The sequence below is a fragment of the Scardinius erythrophthalmus genome (assembly GCF_964197995.2).
Source record: "Scardinius erythrophthalmus genome assembly, chromosome: 3".
NCBI classification, from domain to species: domain Eukaryota; kingdom Metazoa; phylum Chordata; class Actinopteri; order Cypriniformes; family Leuciscidae; genus Scardinius; species Scardinius erythrophthalmus.
In genome coordinates, this window is record NC_138223.1 from 6,643,293 (window position 1) to 6,662,099 (window position 18,807).

Consider the following 18,807-nt stretch of genomic DNA (forward strand, 5'->3'; position numbering starts at 1 on the left):
ACCCTGAAAGTGTATGTGGCCGCCATTGCCGCCCATCACGAAGCAGTCGATGGTAAGTCTCTGGGAAAGCACGACCTGATCGTCAGGTTCCTGAGGGGAGCCAGGAGACTAAATCCTCCTCGTCCTCCCCTCGTTCCCTCTTGGGACCTCTCAGTGGTTCTAACTGCCCTGCAGAGCGCTCCATTTGAGCCTTTGCAATCAGTGGAGCTTAAGTTCCTGTCAATGAAGACAGCGCTCCTGGTTGCATTGGCCTCCATCAAGAGGGTAGGGGACCTGCAGGCATTTTCGGTTGACGAAGCGTGCCTGGAATTCGGGCCGGCTGACTCTCACGTGATCCTGAGACCCCGGCTTGGATATGTGCCCAAGGTTCCTACCACACCCTTTCGAGACCAGGTAGGGAACCTGCAAGCGCTGCCCTTGGAGGAGGCAGACCCAGCCTTGGCACTGCTCTGTCCAGTACGCGCCCTCCGTGCTTATGTAGACAGAACGCGGTGTTTCAGGACCTCAGACCAGCTCTTTGTCTGTCATGGTGGGAAGCTGAAGGGAAAGGCTCTCTCAAAGCAAAGGTTATCACACTGGATAGTGGATACCATTGCGTTGGCATACCAGCAGCAAGGTCGTCCGTGCCCCCTTGGTGTGAAAGCCCACTCCACACGTAGTGTGGCTTCCTCTTGGGCTCTAGCGCATGGCGCCTCGCTAACAGACATTTGTAGAGCTGCAGGCTGGGCGACACCCAACACTTTCGCGAGATTTTATAATCTCCGAGTAGAGCCAGTTTCTTCTCATGTACTCGCTTCAACCAGCCGGTGCTAGATTCTGCTCAGGTGTCTTCGCTTGCTCGCCATTCCCCTCCACGGACGGGATACGTGCGATATTTTCCTCAGGTGAGTCTGATAAGCTCTGAGTTCCTCCAGCACTGCTTATGTCAACGCCTGAGTTATGCCAAAATTCCATACTCAGCTTTTGCGCTTGACTAGGTGCCACCATGTGCATGGTCCCCCCTCTGGGCGACCCCCACATGTGTATTCCGCTGTAAGTCTCCTTGTGAGCGTGTGTCTTTCCCTTGGCAAGCCACCTTGCCACCCCTGGGGTTTAAAATTCCACCTGCGGCTGGACACCTCAGTGATCTTCCATATGCAGCCTCTGGCCATATGTGTATTCTAAGTCCCCCCCATCAATGGCTGGGCATAATTGCATACTTCTCTCTGGAGATATGCTTCCCAGTGTACCTTGGTATCCCTGTGTTAAGTAGGACTCCTTCGTTCGTGCTAGTCTCACAACAGGGAGCTCAGACTTACGCAGGGCACTGGAAGACAGCCGAGGTGGCGTGATTAGACTGGAACCCCAATCGTCGTCATCCGACGTAACTCGGAGTGACCACGAAAGGGAACGTCTCGGTTACGGATGTAACCCTCGTTCCCTGAGTGGGAACGGAGACGTTACGTCTTCCTGCCACTTCCGCTGTACCGCTGAAAAACGCCTGGGGCCAGTCTCGGCTCCTCAGCGAAGGCATGTCTGCATTGTGCTCGCGTACTTCCTTATATACCCCCTGCGGCGGGCGGAGTTACGCTATGCAAATTCCGCAGACCCATGGCATTTCATTGCCATTGGCTCGTTTTCTAATACTCGAAGGTGATAGGCTTCTAAGCGAAACCCCAATCGTCGTCATCCGACGTAACGTCTCCGTTCCCACTCAGGGAACGAGGGTTACATCCGTAACCGAGACGTTTGTTCTCATAACTGCACAATGTTGTTGGTATAGATTTTTCTTTAAAAATGGAAAAGTTTGTGTTGAAACAACACTGCTGTGTGGTTTTCATCTATTTCTCACGATCAATAGGCTACAGTAACTTTCACGACGGTGTTAAAAGGCATTTGAGTGAAATGGCTTTTTTGGAAAAAAATAATAATTAATTAATAGACCTTATGCGCCAGAGAAACGAGGGCGCCGCCATCTTTAGAATATTGTCTTTTAACTTCTGTTTTTGCGGTCGCTCTGTATATTTCTATGGCACTGCTGTCCAGGAATAATTAGCTTTTGAAATGGATAATGTAAAGTTAATGAAAGTTATCTTGAGGACTGTGATGTTTAAAGCAGATGACTTAACAAATGTCAGTCGACCGGGAAGATTTTAAAACAAGCCGTTCATTAATAAACACGCAAAATCACTGTGAAAATACAGACCGGAAGTCAAAAGACAATGAGCGCGGCGCTGAAAAGGGGCGGAGCTACATAAGGTCTATAGGACGGGAATTGATTGGATGGTTTGAGGGTTGTGGTTTGCTATTGGTTGATCTCATGTGAGTGTCAGGTTGTCCCATCCTCACGCCAGTAAACACGTTATTAGAGAGAGATGTCGCTGTTAGAGGGAGGAGATGTTATTTTGATTAAAGATTATATGAGAGACATTAATTTATTTTTATTTTATTTTTTTCTTTGGTGCATGAATAAATTGTTTATAAATAAACACTCAAAAAAAATATTTGATTTTCATGCTGACATTTTCATTGGGTAAATTATAACAGACTGTTCTCCACTGTTCTGAATTGAATTACTTATAGTTGTATTTATGATAATCATTGTGTTTTTGGAAAGAAGCACTCAGATATTCTTTTCGGCAGGGTATGATGTTCCTGGAGGAGAGGCGGCTGGTGCACAGAGACCTCGCGGCTCGTAACGTCCTGGTAAAATCTCCAAACCACGTCAAGATCACTGATTTCGGACTTGCTCGACTGCTTGATGCTGATGAAAAGGAGTATAATTCAGATGGAGGCAAGGTCAGTGACAAGAACCTGAGACACACTGGTTCTGACAAACTCATAAAACTTTAACAGTTGTGAAAAGTTCCATTGAACTCATTTTTATATGATATTGTAATTTATATTTGGTGGGTTGGACAAAAAACTTCATTGATCAATGAGAATGTTAGTTGCTTGATTGTATTTCTAATTTCTAATCTTATTGCAGTGCTGTTTCTGTCCAAATTGGACTGGTCTTTTTTTCTTTTAGAACTTCATGCATGTTTTTAATTAAACATGATTGCATTACTGTATATTTCCAGATTATTACATCCTGATTATAATATTCTCTTTTGCAGATGCCCATCAAGTGGATGGCTTTAGAGTGCATACATTACAGGAAGTTCACACACCAGAGCGATGTATGGAGTTATGGTGAGTAAAACACGGACAGTATCCTAGTTTGCATTCTTTCTGAAGAAATTACTGAAATAATTTCATTCAGCAAAGATGCATTAAAAAGATCAAAAGTGACAGTACAGAGATTTTTAATGTTACACGATTTCTATTTCAAATACATGCTGTATATATATACTGTCTATATACTGTACACACACACACTATCTCTATGCAAAATGTGATGTGTTGACTTATATATTGTCATTCAGGGGTGACTATCTGGGAGCTGATGACGTTCGGAGGAAAGCCCTACGATGGGATTTCCACACGTGAGATTCCAGATATCCTGGAGAAGGGCGAGCGTTTGCCCCAGCCGCCCATCTGCACCATAGACGTCTACATGGTGATGGTGAAATGTGAGTGTAGAACCCTGAATGTGACCAGTAGCTCAAATCTTACAGAAATGCACTAGCACACATACAATTAAGTTCAGTAGTGCATATGTCTTGAAATGATCACCACATTCATTACCCTAGTTTTTGAATGATAATGTAAGGTACTACAGAGAACTTTCATTTTCACAAAACAGTTTTAACATGATTTTCCCACATTGTATTTGTATACTAAAATGATATTTTATTAAGAATATGCACACACGCATATTTTAGCCCATCCGCTCGCCATGTTTGGCCAGACAGTCGTGTGGACTATGGAAAGGAGCAGCTGGGTGAGCGGTGGGGTTTCTCAGCTGGCTCAATCAAATAAACACAAAGAGACGAAATGAGACGCGGATTGAACCCATTAATTCTAATTACATTTCAACTGTAAGCTGTTGTTTGTGATTCTACGTGCTGTGACATCTGTAACCCCACGGACAATGAAATGGGAAATATTGATGGAGATGAAACGTGGTGTGATTGCGTGAGTAATTGCTGCTCATTTGGTTAATGTGTTTGAGTGTGAGAAGTGAAAGGAAATTAATCGGGAGGAAATAAGGAGCAGGCTTCTGCAAGGTGAGGGCATGTTACTTCCTGACAGAGACATAATAGAACTGTAAGAAGTTCAGTCATTTGGAGGCAATTTCTAACTCATTGTGACTCTATCTGTCTGTCTGTCATCTATCTGACTGTCTCTACATTTGAATTTCTTTTGCTTTTTTGTTTTAGAAAAAATTATTATTATTTTTTTTGTGTATCCATATTTGACCCTGGGTCACAAAACCAGTCACAAGTCGCACGGGTATGTTTGTGGCAATAGCCAACAATACATTGTATGGGTCAAAATTTATTGATTTTTCTTTTATGCCAAAAATCATTAGGATATTAAGTAAAGATCATGTTCCATCAAATATTTTGTAAATTTCCTACCGTAAATATATAAAACATTTATTTTTGTGAGTGAATGCAGCACAATCGCGAACATAAATGGACAACTTTAAAGGCGATTTTCTCAATGTTTCGATTTTTTTGCACCCTCAGATTCCAGATTTTCAAAAAGTTGAATCTCGGACAAATATTGTACCATCATAACAAACCAAAAGTTTATTTATTGAGCTTTCAGATGATGTATGCATATCAATTAAAAAATAAAATTTATCCATGTGACTGGTTTTGTGGTCCAGGGTCACATATATTTATTTATGCATCCTTTGTTTGGATTCTCTATCTGTCTTTTTATGCATTTATGTATTTATTGCAGTGTCCATAAAACGTGTATTTGACAAATGTAGTTACTACTGCGTTTTTTTTCTGTCTTGACCTCCAGGCTGGATGATTGATGCTGATAGTCGGCCTCGGTTTAAGGAACTCGCTGCAGAGTTCAGCCGCATGGCACGGGACCCTCAAAGATACCTCGTCATACAGGTGAGAATACAGTTATTTTTGTATTACATCTCACCTTGAAAATCAATACTTTTGTCCCATACACCACCCGTTAAACTCAAGGTGACCGCAGAGAGTGGTGTCATTTCTCCTCTCAGGGGGACGATCGCATGAAGCTGCCCAGCCCCAACCACAGTAAGTTCTTCCAGAGTCTTCTAGATGAGGAGGAGCTGGATGACCTGATGGACGCTGAGGAGTACTTGGTTCCTCAGACCTTCAATATCTCTACCTCTTCTTACACGTCAAGACCACCGATAGATACCAGTAGGGTAAGAACAGCTCTTTGCTTCTTTTTCCAGTTCTTTTCATGAACTGATCAAATGTGTACCTGGAATGAAGTGTAAGTCACTTTGGATAAAGGTATCTGCCAAATGGATATGGATAATGCAAAAGTTAACGGTTTAAAGGTGAAGTCTTTGAATGGTTGTTTTACTTTGTCTTATTCCATTTAAATGTACACAAAGGTTGGAATAAATTATTATTATTATTATTATTATTATTTATTTTTTTCACTCAAAAAGACTGTGTTTATTAAAATACAGTACAGTACTATCAATTATTATTGGTGCTCAAGTATCAAGTAAATCGTGATACGTTTTCAAAAAGTTCAAAAGAACAGCATTCATTTTTAAATATAAATCTTTTGTAATATTATAAATGTTTTTACTGTAACTTTTGATCAATTTAATGTGTCATTGACTCCTTGCTATATAAAGTGTACTTTTTCCTTTTCTTTTTTTTAAATCTTACTTACCTCAAACCTTTGAATGGTAGAGTATCACTATTCCCGCATTAATGTATTAATGTTGATAATAATGAGAAATGTTTGTACTTTTTGAGCATCAAATTAAAGGAACACTCCACCGTTTTTTGAAATAGGGCTTATTCACCTTCTTTCCTACATTTAGATAGGTGGGCAAATGCATTTTTGTCTCAGTGCATGCATTGTTTTAGTTTGACAGGGTCGGCGCTAGCTTAGCTTAGCATAATGAATGGAATCCTTTGTTGCCAGATAGCATGTCCTGAGTAAAAGTAATATAAAAAATAAAAAAAACCCACCTAATTACTTCTTGTGGCCTGCGTATTCACAACAGGTACAAATAGCGATGCAGATTAACACTAGGCGATTTCCTAGGCAGATATTGACTTGGGACTATATTATGGGGAAGCACAGGCTAAGCACTGCTACTTGGGCGCAGAGATATCACGCCCAAGTAGCAGTGCTTCGCCTGTGCTTCCCTCTAATATAGTCCTTAATATATAAGTCAATATCTGCCTAGGAAATCGCCTAGTGTTAATCTGCATCGCTATTTGCACTCGCTGTGAATACGCAGGCCACAAGAAGTAATTAGGTGGGTTTTTATTTTATTTTTTATATTACTTTTACTCAAGACATGCTAGCTGGCAACAAAGGATTCCATTCATTATGCTAAGCTAAGCTAGCGCCGACCCTGTCAAACTAAAACAATGCATGCACTGAGACAAAAATGCATTTGCCCACCTATCTAAATGTAGGAAAGAAGGTGAATAAGCCCTATTTCAAAAAACGGTGGAGTGTTCCTTTAAGGATGGCTGCTGAATGTTCAGGAATAAAGTATAAAAAATAAATAGAATTTTATTTTGTAAAAATATTTCACTATATTACTGTTTTAAGGAAGTTGTTTAGCTGAACATCTTTGCTTATGGGAACACAGTTGTGCAGCTGGAAAACATAAAGTGGAGCTGTAGAGGAATGATTGCATGAAGCATAGAAGCAGGAGAATGATCTTTCTTTATTTTTGTACCCTCATATAGACGCAACTGAGGTGTCGTGACAAAGTTCTTAGCCCAGAAGACGGGATGGGAGCTTGTTCCCATGACCCTTCTGGTTCAGCGAGTGCCGTCTTCATCCCTGTAAGCACACAATGTGCGGGTCTCGATGTGCTTGAGGAACAACACTGTAATGGGAGCTTGAAGAAACAGCCCTTGTCTGGCTCAGGAGACGACTGCGACAGCCAGCGCTACAGTGCAGATCCAACTGTCTTTTTTGGAGAGAGGGGTCCAAAGACCACTAATGAAGATGGTTACATGAGCCCTATGAACAAGTCAGCCTCAGGTAAAAACAAAAATATTTGATGTCTTTTTGAGGAGTTGCATTCAAAATCCACTTTGAATTCCAAAAATATGAGGGGGCATGTGCATGACGCTTCTGGGTATACATGAATTAGTTTGGTGTAAATAACCTCTGAAAGTCTTTTATTACACATTCTCTAGTCAATAATATCGCAGTCGTTCCATTTCAACCTAAGATGGTTTAAAATAAAAGGGTGTCTGGAGTAAAACATTAATCCAGTGTGGTGGGTTGAGTAGGATGATAAATCAATAGATTCTGAGTTCCTCCATTACAAATGTTGGCAGCAGTTAATGGTCTCATCCTTCACCTCAAACTGAAGAGTGCCAATGAATTGTGGGTGGTTAACTACAAGTTGGCCACTCACTTTTTTTTAAATTGTTTTTAATGCTAGTATCAGTTGTTAAACTACAGCCAGGAGGCAATATGTTACTAACACAAAGCAACTAATTATAGCTGAAGCTGTTTAAGAGGACAGAATTACAGTTCAAGATTTTGGGGTCAGTAAGATTTGTTTTGAAAGAAGTCTCTTATGCTCACCAAGGCTGCATTTAATTGAGCAAAACAGTAATATTGTGAAATATTATTACAATTCAAAATGAATGTTTTTATTTAATATACGTTAAAGTATAATTTATTCCTGTGAGGCAAAGTTGAATTTTCAGCATCATTACTCCAGTCTCCGGCGTCAAAAGATCCTTAGAAATCATTCTAACATGATCATTTGGTGCTCAAGAAACATTTATTATTATTATCAGTGGTAAAAACAGTGAAGTTTCTAAATATGTTTTTCTAATTTGCACATTTTTACATTAAATACAGCTAACAAAGCTAAAAACAAGCTTTAGTTTAATTGAAATGCATTGTCTGAAGACGTCAGTTCAGTAATGTTACTCTAGAGATTGCAGATTTGAAATGTTGTCACATGCCTGTCCTGTCTTGTGCTGCACATGGGTGTTTGTTATGTTGGGCCATGTGCTCGTGTCTATTGTCTAGCCCCTCCCAGCTTGTTATTTGATTATTGGTTAATTTATCCCACCTGTTAGTCTCATTACCCTCCTTTGTTTGTTCCCCTATTTAGCTTCCTTGTGTTTGTAGTCCTGTGCTGGTTCGTTGTCTGAGTTACCTGTTCCTGATGTTCCTTCCCGCTGGCTAGTTGTGTCTTGAGTTTGTATCCTATCTGTTTGTGTGGAATAAATCTCCTCTGCATTTGAATCCTCGTCTCTCGTTCATTCAGCCGTGACAGAACGAACCAGCCAATATGTGGATTCAGCGGAGTGAGGTTTTTCCTCAGGGAGAGGAGAAGGGATCTTCAATCTCCTTATTTGAGTACTTCGCCAGATGCGCTCAAAGGACTTGGGAGGAGGAGAGGACCAAGGCCGATGACGATCAGCGGAAAGGAGAGCCTTCACCACTGATCCCGAGACGGAGGAGGAGGAGAAAGACTTCCTCCATGCCTGTTCCGGTGGTCCCAACTCCGGTGGTCCCAGTTTCGGTGGTCCCAGTTCCGGTGGTCCCGAAACACAGGAGGAGGGAAAAGACTCCTTCTGTAACTGTTCCGGTGGTCCCGAATCCAGTGGTCCCAGTTCCGGTGGTCCCAGTTCCGGTGGTCCCAGTTCCGGTGGTCCCAGTTCCGGTGATCCCAGTTCCGGTGGTCCCGAAACATAGGAGGAGGAGAAAGGCTCCCTCCGTAACTGTTCCGGTGGTCCCAGTTCCGGTGGTCCCAGTTCCGGTGGTCCCAGTTCCGGTGGTGCCTGTCGAGCCTGTGTCTTCGGACAAGATGGCCGCCACCGAGCCTGTTCACGTCATGCCTGCCGAGCCTGTGTCTTCAGACAAGATGGCCGCAACAGAGACTGTTCACGTCACGCCTGCCGAGCCTGTGTCTTCGGACAATATGGCCGCCGCCGAGCCTGTTCACGTCACGCCTGCCGAGCCTGTGTCTTCGGAGAAGATGGCCGCCGCCGCGAGTGTTCACGTCACGTCTGCAGAGCCTGTGTCCCCTGACAAGATGGCCGCCACCGAGAGTGTTCACGTCACGCCTGCCGTGCCTGTGTCTTCGGACAAGATGGCCGCCGCCGAGCCTGTTCACGTCCAGTCTGCCCAGTCAGAGACTGCTCACGTCACGTCTGCCGAGCCAGAGACTGTTCACGTCCCGTCTGCCCAGCCAGAGACCGTTCAGGTCACATCTGCCCAGCCAGAGATGGTTCAAGCCACGTCTGCCCAGTCGGAGATAGATCGGGAGATGCCCATTCTCATGGCCGGGGGGGCACTGATCGGCTATTTAGAGCGTTTAGCTCGGATCCTGGAGACGCCCTTCAAACCTCCAGTGTCTGTTCCGGAGCCGGAGCCAGTGTCTGTTCCTGAGCCGGAGCCAGTGTCTGTTCCTGAGCCGGAGCCAGTGTCTGTTCCTGAGCCGGAGCCAGTGTCTGTTCCTGAGCCGGAGCCAGTGTCTGTTCCTGAGCCGGAGCCAGTGTCTGTTCCTGAGCCGGAGCCAGTGTCTGTTCCTGAGCCGGAGCCAGTGTCTGTTCCTGAGCCGGAGCCAGTGTCTGTTCCTGAGCCGGAGCCAGTGTCTGTTCCTGAGCCGGAGCCAGTGTCTGTTCCTGAGCCGGAGCCAGTGTCTGTTCCTGAGCCGGAGCCAGTGTCTGTTCCTGAGCCGGAGCCAGTGTCTGTGCTTGTGTCTGTTTCTGTGCCGGTGGTGCCTGTTCCTGAACCGGAGGTGTCTGTTCCTGAGCCCTTAGTGACCGCGACACTAGCCATTATGGCCACAGCCATGTGGTGTGTGTGGGCTACGCACACACTTGGACCGGTGGTGTCTGTTCCTGGGCCGGTGGTGTCTGTTCCTGAGCCGGTGGTGCCAGTTCCCGAGCCGGTGGTGCCAGTTCCAGTGCCCGAGCCAGAGGGGCCAGTTCCAGTGCCCGAGCCGGTGGTGCCAGTTCCAGTGGTGCCAGTTCCAGTGCCTGAGCCGGTGGTTCCAGTTCCAGTGCCTGAGCCGGTGGTACCAGTTCCAGTGCCAGTTCCAGTGCCTGAGCCGGTGGTGCCAGTGCCAGTTCCAGTGGTGCCAGTTCCAGTGCCTGAGCCGGTGGTACCAGTTCCAGTGCCAGTTCCAGTCCCTGAGCCGTTGGTGCCAGTTCCAGTGCCAGTTCCGGTGGTGCCAGTTCCACTGTCAGTTCCGGTGGTTCCAGTTCCTGAGCCGGTGGTGTCGGTGCCAGTTCCTGAGCCGGGGGTGTCGGTGCCAGTTCCTGAGCCGGTGGTGCCAGTTCCAGGGCCAGTTCCAGTGGTGCCAGTTCCTGAGCTGGTGGTGTCGGTGCCAGTTCCTGAGCCGGTGTCGGTTCCTGTTCCTGAGTTGGGGTCGGTTCCTGTGCCATGGTCGCTTGAAGGGTCGTCTACTTCCTGGTCTCCCGAGGGTTCGTCTCCGCCGTGGCCGCCCGATGAACTGCCGTCTCCGCCCTGGCCGCCCGAGGGAAAGTCTCCGCCCTGGCCGCCTGAGGGAAGTCTCCGCCCTGGCCGCCCGAGGGAAAGTCTCCGCCCTGGCCGCCCGAGGGAAAGTCTCCGCCCTGGCCGCCCGAAGGAAAGTCTCCACCCTGGCCGTTTGCACAGCCTGCCCCGTCCTGGCCTCCTGAACCCTGTGGACCACTCTGGTGTCCCAGACATTTTTTTTCCCCTGTCCCGCCCTGGTCTGTCCCTCCCGTCCCGCCCTGGTCTGTCCCTCCCGTCCCGCCCTGGTCTGTCCCTCCCGTCCCGCCCTGGTCTTATGGAGCGTCTGGTAGCCGCTCCGTAGGGAGGGGGTAATGTCACATGCCTGTCCTGTCTTGTGCTGCACATGGGTGTTTGTTATGTTGGGCCATGTGCTCGTGTCTATTGTCTAGCCCCTCCCAGCTTGTTATTTGATTATTGGTTAATTTATCCCACCTGTTAGTCTCATTACCCTCCTTTGTTTGTTCCCCTATTTAGCTTCCTTGTGTTTGTAGTCCTGTGCTGGTTCGTTGTCTGAGTTACCTGTTCCTGATGTTCCTTCCCGCTGGCTAGTTGTGTCTTGAGTTTGTATCCTATCTGTTTGTGTGGAATAAATCTCCTCTGCATTTGAATCCTCGTCTCTCGTTCATTCAGCCGTGACAAATGTACAATACAATAATCAATGAATAGTTTGTGGCCATGCTACACTGCTGTTGGAGTACACCAGCTTTTTTCTGGTAATGCTAAAAACAGCTAGCGAAAACTGTGGCTAAGTAGGTAGTGTCGCTACTTTTGGTGACCGTATTTTCATCATTTTCAATAAAGTTTTATGTTCTGTTTAAGCCTTTATTCTGAAGATGTCCACATGCTCCACATCTGTATGAATATTCCTGTGCATGTGTGATCAGCATTTTCAGAATAAACTAAAACTGATGTTCTCTTCTGGAAATACTAGAGACTAGAGTCGCTCGCTCATTTATTATGCTGCATTTTTATTATGCGAACAGTAATTTAATCAACTCATTAATTCTCATTCATTTTCTCAACAATAACTCACAAGAGTGCAATGAACTGTAAAATGTAGGTCTTGAGACTCGTACAAATGTAGGCCACAATGTTCCTTTTAACGTTTGTAAAATGTTTTGAGTCTCCTCTTTTCTCCAAAAACACATTTCTTTAATAGTTCTGTATATAATCTCACTCAGAATTGTCTTTGTTTGTACATGCACTGTGTTACATGTATTGCAAGTTATTTATGTTGAATTAGGTGTTTTACATGACCCAAGATACGGATTAATACAAACATACAGTATATCTTATTTAGATTTCCGGAAGCTGGGCAATTGCCTTAATCTGGCTAATTTGTTTACATGACTCCCTAAAATTAAGTAAAAATGAATCTTACATATTTGTGATTGATATTGGAATGTGCTTGTGCACGTAAACAGTATGAGAGGTTTATATCAGTGTTGTTAAGTAAAACTATTAAAAAATGTTCATTAATTGCAATAAAGCTAAAGTAAACAACAAACTTAAACATAAAAAAATAGAACTGTTGCCGTGGCAAAAAGTACTACAATTATTAAAATACTAAATTATACTATTCGATATTATATTATACTACAAATTAAGCTAAATATGAACAATAACGGAAACAAAAATAACAAGCACAAAATTACTAAACTGGAAGTAGAAAAAAAAGCAAATTCAAAACATTAATAAATAATATAATAGTATATAAAAAAAAAGTTGCAGTATGTGTACTTTCCATATACTTACAGTGTACTCACCCACAAAAGTACTATACGTAATATAAGGTAACTACATGAGTTAAGTTAAGGTTTAGGGGTAGGTTCAGGGTTAGTACCTAGTTATTACCCAGTTAGTGTCATTACAATAAGTAATGTGAAACATGACTGTAAAAATAACACTGGTGTATACTATTGTAAATCTAGAGTATACTACTTTGGTAATTATTTGTGGCAAATGGCAATGATTCTTTATTCGGTATGTAGCTTTTATCATGCTTTTTACATTGTAGTTTTAATTTTTTCTTTTTTTATCTACAGACCATCTTAGCCCTGTCGAGGAGAATCCTTTTGTAAATCAAAGGAAAAATGGAAATATTAATGCACTGGACAACCCGGGTTACCACAGCACCCCTGATAGGAAATCCAAGGGTGAGGATGAGTATATCAACGAACCCCTTTACCTCAACACATACAACAACACTAGTGGGATGAACCAGGAGATTATGAGAAAAAATGGATCTTCCATCCCACTACAGATGACCACAGCAGCCAACACCGCAAGCAGCCACGTTATCCTCTCCACACAAACTGGGAAAGCCCATCACCATGGCCAGGGAACACATGTTCATTTCGCCGTTCCACCTGTTCAGCCCCCCCACACAACATCAATGAGCCAAAATGGCCAGCATTCCCAGTCGCCGCACGGTGTCGAATCCAATTCCTCCAGCATGTCTGGCAATCCTTCCTTATTAACCCAAATCTCCATCGTCAGCCAACAGATCCAACCTTGTCTGGCAAGTCAGTCCATCCATTCTACCCATCCGGCTCAAGTGGTGAAATCTGCAGTCACAAGTAAAAGTGTATCCGGCCTTCCCGGCCACCTTGTCTACCCAGGTAGCATGCTTCAAACGGGTCATACTGGGACTGTAATGGTCGACAGGAAGTCGAAGAAGAATTTTGATAATCCTGACTACTGGCAGCATAGTCTACCGCCCAAGGTGACCCAACAAAACCCTCAAGACCCAACGCAAGTGTACAAAGGCAAACACCTCTATAGGCATAGCATCCGAAGTCGCATCGCTGTGGCTGACAACCCTGAGTATCTTTCTGAGTTTAACAAGAGACCAGTTCTGCCACCTCCACCGTACCGGCACAGGAATACTGTAGTGTAACGTCACAGTCGTTATGGAGAGCCAGATTCTTCTACCAGCACCATATGTTAAATTGGAATTACTGAAGTACAGGAAAACTCCTACCATCAGTGTTTCTGTCAGAAGAATTCAGGAAGGAGACTTATTGGACTTCAAAAGGAAAACCGACCAACCAAAGTGCCTCTAAACTATTCCAAAAGCTACTCCATCTTTTCCATTCCAGCAAATCAGAATGTATCGAGATGGATATCCCTTAAAGGGATAGTTCACCAAAAATTTAAATTGTCACCATTTGCTCACTCTCATGTCACTCCAAACCCAAAGACATCTTTGAAAAACACCTGAGAGATTTGTGTCCTTCCATTGAAAGTCCATTGCACTAAAATACTCCAATAAACCCACAATAATGTCTGCAGTCAGCAAATGTGTTTTGCACATCGACACTCAAGCAAACATACTATTTAAGCAAAATAGTTTATTTTGTTTATTTTTCTATGGGAATTGTTATTTGATTTTAGCTAAACTGAATAAAACCATGATTTTTTTTTCTGAACAAAATAAATTAAACAGTCATTTAACTTCTTTCAGTGTACACCAAAACTTCATAAAGAGTGAATAAAAAGTTTATAAAGACATTCCATTTACCATATATAATGTGCTCTATGTATGTGCATGGATCTTTGTTTATATGTGAATAAAATATTCAATTAAATCATTACATAAAGCGATCGTGTCTCTTTAGGAGATTGGATTTACAGGTAACTGCTCGATTGAAGCATCAAAGAGTTTGTGTTTTGAAGATGAACAGAATACTTATGGGTTTGGAATGACATGAAACTGTAAATGATGACGGAATTTAAATTTTTGGTTGAACTGTCCCTTTAATTTTCACCTCTGACTAATTCTCCTACAGTTAGGAAGTTCACAGTGACTTTGTGGAAACTGGTGTCCAACTTGACATAATGGTAGAGTCCCCGATGGTAAGAAAAAACACTTGCTCTTGTGGTTTTATCAAAGGAAACGGACAGTTTGTTTCTGGTGTCGTAAGTTTAAACCAACTGTCTTTATTGACCACGTTCTGACCATCCTGTATTGTTGCTGTTGATGCCGTAAGCTATTTTCTCTTCTGTTTTAAACTAACGGACACGTATCTAGGAGCGCCTACAAGACAATTGGGGTAACTCTTTTATGTGAATGAGACAACTTTGTGGATTGTAAAATGATGCATTCTCTTTTACCGTTGTGGATTTATTAATGGACTACACTGGTTGGAGACTGTTTATTTTCAGTGATGCTCTTCATGTTTTTAAAATTTTTGCCCATGTCCCCCAATTTTGTACTCGTATATAAGAGCCAACAAATCCAATACAGGCAGAGAAAGAGCACATGGGGCTCACATACCGCTTCTTGAGCTAACGGGAAATAAGTGCCTTCCTCAGTGGCACAAAAGCACCGATGGACATGCCCATTCAATCTTCAATTGCTGTATATATGTGAAACCAATTTGAACATTCATTGCTGAGCCATCCATGTGCAAATAGACTCACTGGGAACCATGTATTGAAAATATGTTGTTGTATTTAATTAATCAATTCGTGAATTTAACGGCAAGATTGATGTATTCTATCTAGAAGGCAATATTACAGATAACGGAGGGCACGATACAAACTCAAATAAAATACTGATCTCCAATGGAGAATTTTTCAATGTACTGTGACAGAAAATACTTTTGTCTGAACTGTATCCTGCTCTCAGTGAGAGTGTGACCGTATTGTGGCCAGGGAGAAACTGTTCATATGTTTTATAAACTGTGATGGACATTTGTCATTGCTCATGTCAGAGTGTCATAGCAAATAAGAAGTTGTGACTGTGCAAATTTGGTCCTAAATGTACCATGCTGATATTATGAGACTTTGATTTGCTTTCGACTGAACAGCCATGGGAGATGTAGCTAGATTTGTTTGGCTTTTGTTTTGTTTTTTCCTTTGCCTTGTATTTTGTTTTGTTTGTTTTGGTTTGCAAAAGATGCATCTCATCCCTGTTGTAATTCTATTTGATGGAATGACACAATAAAGCTCTTGTTTGAAATTTTGAACATATTTATAAGTTTCCAGAGTGTGACATGAGGGTATTTTGTTGTTGCAATGTACAATCACCACTTTGTTCATCACACTTTTCAGGTGTAATCGATCAACATGTCTGAACTTACCTTTACAAACAAGTACTGTAATGACATCAGACTGAATATTGCCAACCACCAATATTTGAGATTCTTTATTGTTTCAGACACCCCTTTCTTTTAGTTTTATTTTTAAGTTACTATTGTTTTAATTGATATATACAGTTGTAATCGAAATTATTCAACCCCCATTGCAAATCAGGTTGATTGGTAAAATTTACAGACTTTCAGCTGTTTGCAATGAACAAACCAAACAAAAATAATTGAAACTGCTCAACACACAAAAGTTTCAAGTGGTTTCCCCAAATTCAACTGACAATGCAACTTTTGATGACTTCTGCAGTCTCAAAATTATTCAACCCCTTCATGGCAAACATCTTTAGTACTTAGTGGAACAGCTTTTTGCTGTTGTGATCTGTTGCAAACGAGATGTATATCCAGACACCAGCTTCGGGCAGCGTTTCTGAGGAATCTTAGCCCATTCCTCATGAGCAATGGCCTCCAGTTCAGTTATATTCTTGGGTTTGCATGCTGCAACCGCCTTCTTCAAATCCCACCAGAGATTATGTATGGGGTTCAAGTCAGATGACTGTGATGGCCACTGTGAAATCTTCCAGGACATCTTCTGCAACCAAGCTTTGGTGGAATTAGAGGGATGCTTGGGATCATTGTCCTGTTGGAAGATCAAATGACGCCTAAGCTAGAGCTTCCTCACTGAAGGCATTACATTTTCTAGGATTTCCTGATACTTCAGCGAATCCATGTTGCCTTCCACATGCTTCAGGTTTCCGGTGTCAGAGGATGTAAAGCAGCCCCAGAGCATCACTGAGCCCCAACATGCTGAACTGTAGACAGACTGTTCTTTTCAGCATATGCTTCATTCTTCTTCCTCCAGACATACTGCTGATCCATTGGGCCGAACAGAACAAGTTTCGTTTCATCACTCCACAGAACAAAATCCCAAAACTTCTGTTGCTTATTTATATGACTTTGAGCAAATTGTAGTTGACTTTACTTGTGCTTTTGAGTCAGTAGTGGTGTACGTCTTGGAGTTCTGGCATGCGAAATGGGGGCTGAATAATTTTAATTACAACTGTAGTAAGTTATTGGAATGGAAAAGGACAGATTTTCAACAAATTTATTGAAATGAAAAGGACAGATTTACTAGTAGAGTATTTAAAGGTGCTGTATGTAACTTTTTTACTCTACCAAAACATACAAATATCATAATATTTGTTTTATGAAACATGCTAAGTTCACATACTCGTTTCTCTGAAAAACACTTGTACAGCTAGTTATTTTACTTATTATTTTACACGTTCCGTGTTGTCAGTCGGTTTTCATTTTGGTCTGTGTGATCTCGCCCACTGCCAGTTCACCCAATAGTATTTTGAGACCCCGGGATGCCAGTTGGCAGGAAATACAGCGTATTACAGCCTTGGAAACGAGCAAACAAACTGGGTCAGAGATAGCAGATTCCACACAACCTAAAAAGCCTCGATATCCATCTAAAAATCTCTATGAACGAGAGCATATTAAAACGCGGATAAATCAACTCATTAACTTACAGTCTGTAAGTCTCCTTGGCTTTTGTTGTCAATTGCACTCGTTCCTATTGCGTGTCTTCAAACTGGCAACCCGCGTGAGTGTCGAGTCTGAGGAGGAGGGGACGGGGGAAACAACGATCTCTGATATTTTGAATTTGGACTGCAGTACCTATTTCGACCACTAGCTGTCATTCTTACAGACTGCACCTTTAAAATGGTACCTTTTTGTCCTGTGACAAAATATATTAGGGGTGTAGCGGTACATGTATTCGTCCTGAGCCGTCATGTTAGCTATATGACTGCATACAGTCAGACGACGAATTCAGTCAGTCACAGGCGATCCACACTCCAATCCAGAAGGAGGCGCGCACGGTAATGCAACGCTGTTTGCTAATCGCCACAACAGGAAAAAGAGCAGAATAAGAAGAGAAGATCTATGCACCAACCCAAAACAAGCGTTCAGATGGCACGCAAGAGCTTGCTTCCTATATGCCGAGTTTCAATTAACTTTTGTGATCCGCTCCACAAGCTTCACGGAAAGAAAACCATGACAGCAGAAAGCGGCATCCTGTTTGTTTTCTTTATTTTACAAAAGCACAATGTTTTGTTTCTATTGAGTGTACAAAAAAAAAAAAAAAAGACCCTTTACAGTTTACGAACATTGGGTCTCATTCATGAAATATTCGTAAATATACGAGTAAATATGTGAGTGATTTGCGCGTAAAGAGACCTTCCCGAAAACTCTTCTCCTGATCCACAAATACTTCGTAAATGTCAGATGTGATAGTGAAATGTGTGTGTGTGTTAATGAATTCCAATCAGTCATAAATGGGACGCGCGTGCATGCTCATTCTCAATTACCATAAATCCCGCCCATTAAATCCGACTGACAACTATATATGGGCATCATATTATGACACCAAACGAAGGATTTCAACATGTCTTCTCAAAAGCGAATGAAAAAGAGAAATTTCTCAGATGCAGAAATTGAAGTTTTATTATCAGAAGTTCATTCAAAACGCCACGTTTTATTTTCAAGCGTACATAGTGGCGTAGGCTATGCAGGTCCTAAAAAAAGGAAGCTTGGCAGCATATTACAGATGCAGTTAATGGAGTTTCATCTGTTAATCGAACAGTCCCAGAAGTGAAAAGAAAATGGTTCGACATGTAACCCCGTCAAAAAAACCTGATTAAGGTGAATTAAAATGCAGCCTTATTAATGAGCAAAACGTTCAGATGTTAAACGCATTATTTACGCGTGGCTGGGAGCTCTTGGTTGGTCGTAACCCCAGTGACGGGTACACTGTAAAAAAAATCCCGTAGTTTTTACGGAAAAAAACTGGCAGCTGGGGTTACCAGAACAATTCCGTAAAATATACAACAAAACAGTAATTGCTTTTACCGAATAACATGTACATTTTACAGTTTAAACCAGCATATAACACACTGGAGTTCTGTTATATTTACTGGTTTAAACTGTAAAATGTACGTGCTATTCTGAACAACATGTCAATTTTACAGTATAAACCAGTAAATATAACAGTAAATTTCAGTAATATGATATAATGTTAATTTACCATCCTATTGAAGTATTAATA

General features: G+C 42.5%; 1 protein-coding gene across 1 annotated transcript in view; it reads left to right on the forward strand.

The window, feature by feature from the left end:
- The window catches only part of erbb4a (erb-b2 receptor tyrosine kinase 4a), a 214,634-nt gene extending 199,116 nt beyond the window's left edge, over positions 1–15,518 (forward strand). The window contains exons 21-27 of the mRNA XM_081362522.1: positions 2,623–2,778; positions 3,099–3,174; positions 3,408–3,554; positions 4,903–5,000; positions 5,117–5,287; positions 6,813–7,113; positions 12,651–15,518. Of these exons, the coding sequence (XP_081218648.1) occupies positions 2,623–2,778; positions 3,099–3,174; positions 3,408–3,554; positions 4,903–5,000; positions 5,117–5,287; positions 6,813–7,113; positions 12,651–13,504 (1,803 nt within the window). The 3' untranslated portion in view covers positions 13,505–15,518. The remainder of the gene's footprint in view (positions 1–2,622; positions 2,779–3,098; positions 3,175–3,407; positions 3,555–4,902; positions 5,001–5,116; positions 5,288–6,812; positions 7,114–12,650) is intronic.
- The last annotated feature ends 3,289 nt before the right edge of the window (positions 15,519–18,807 follow it).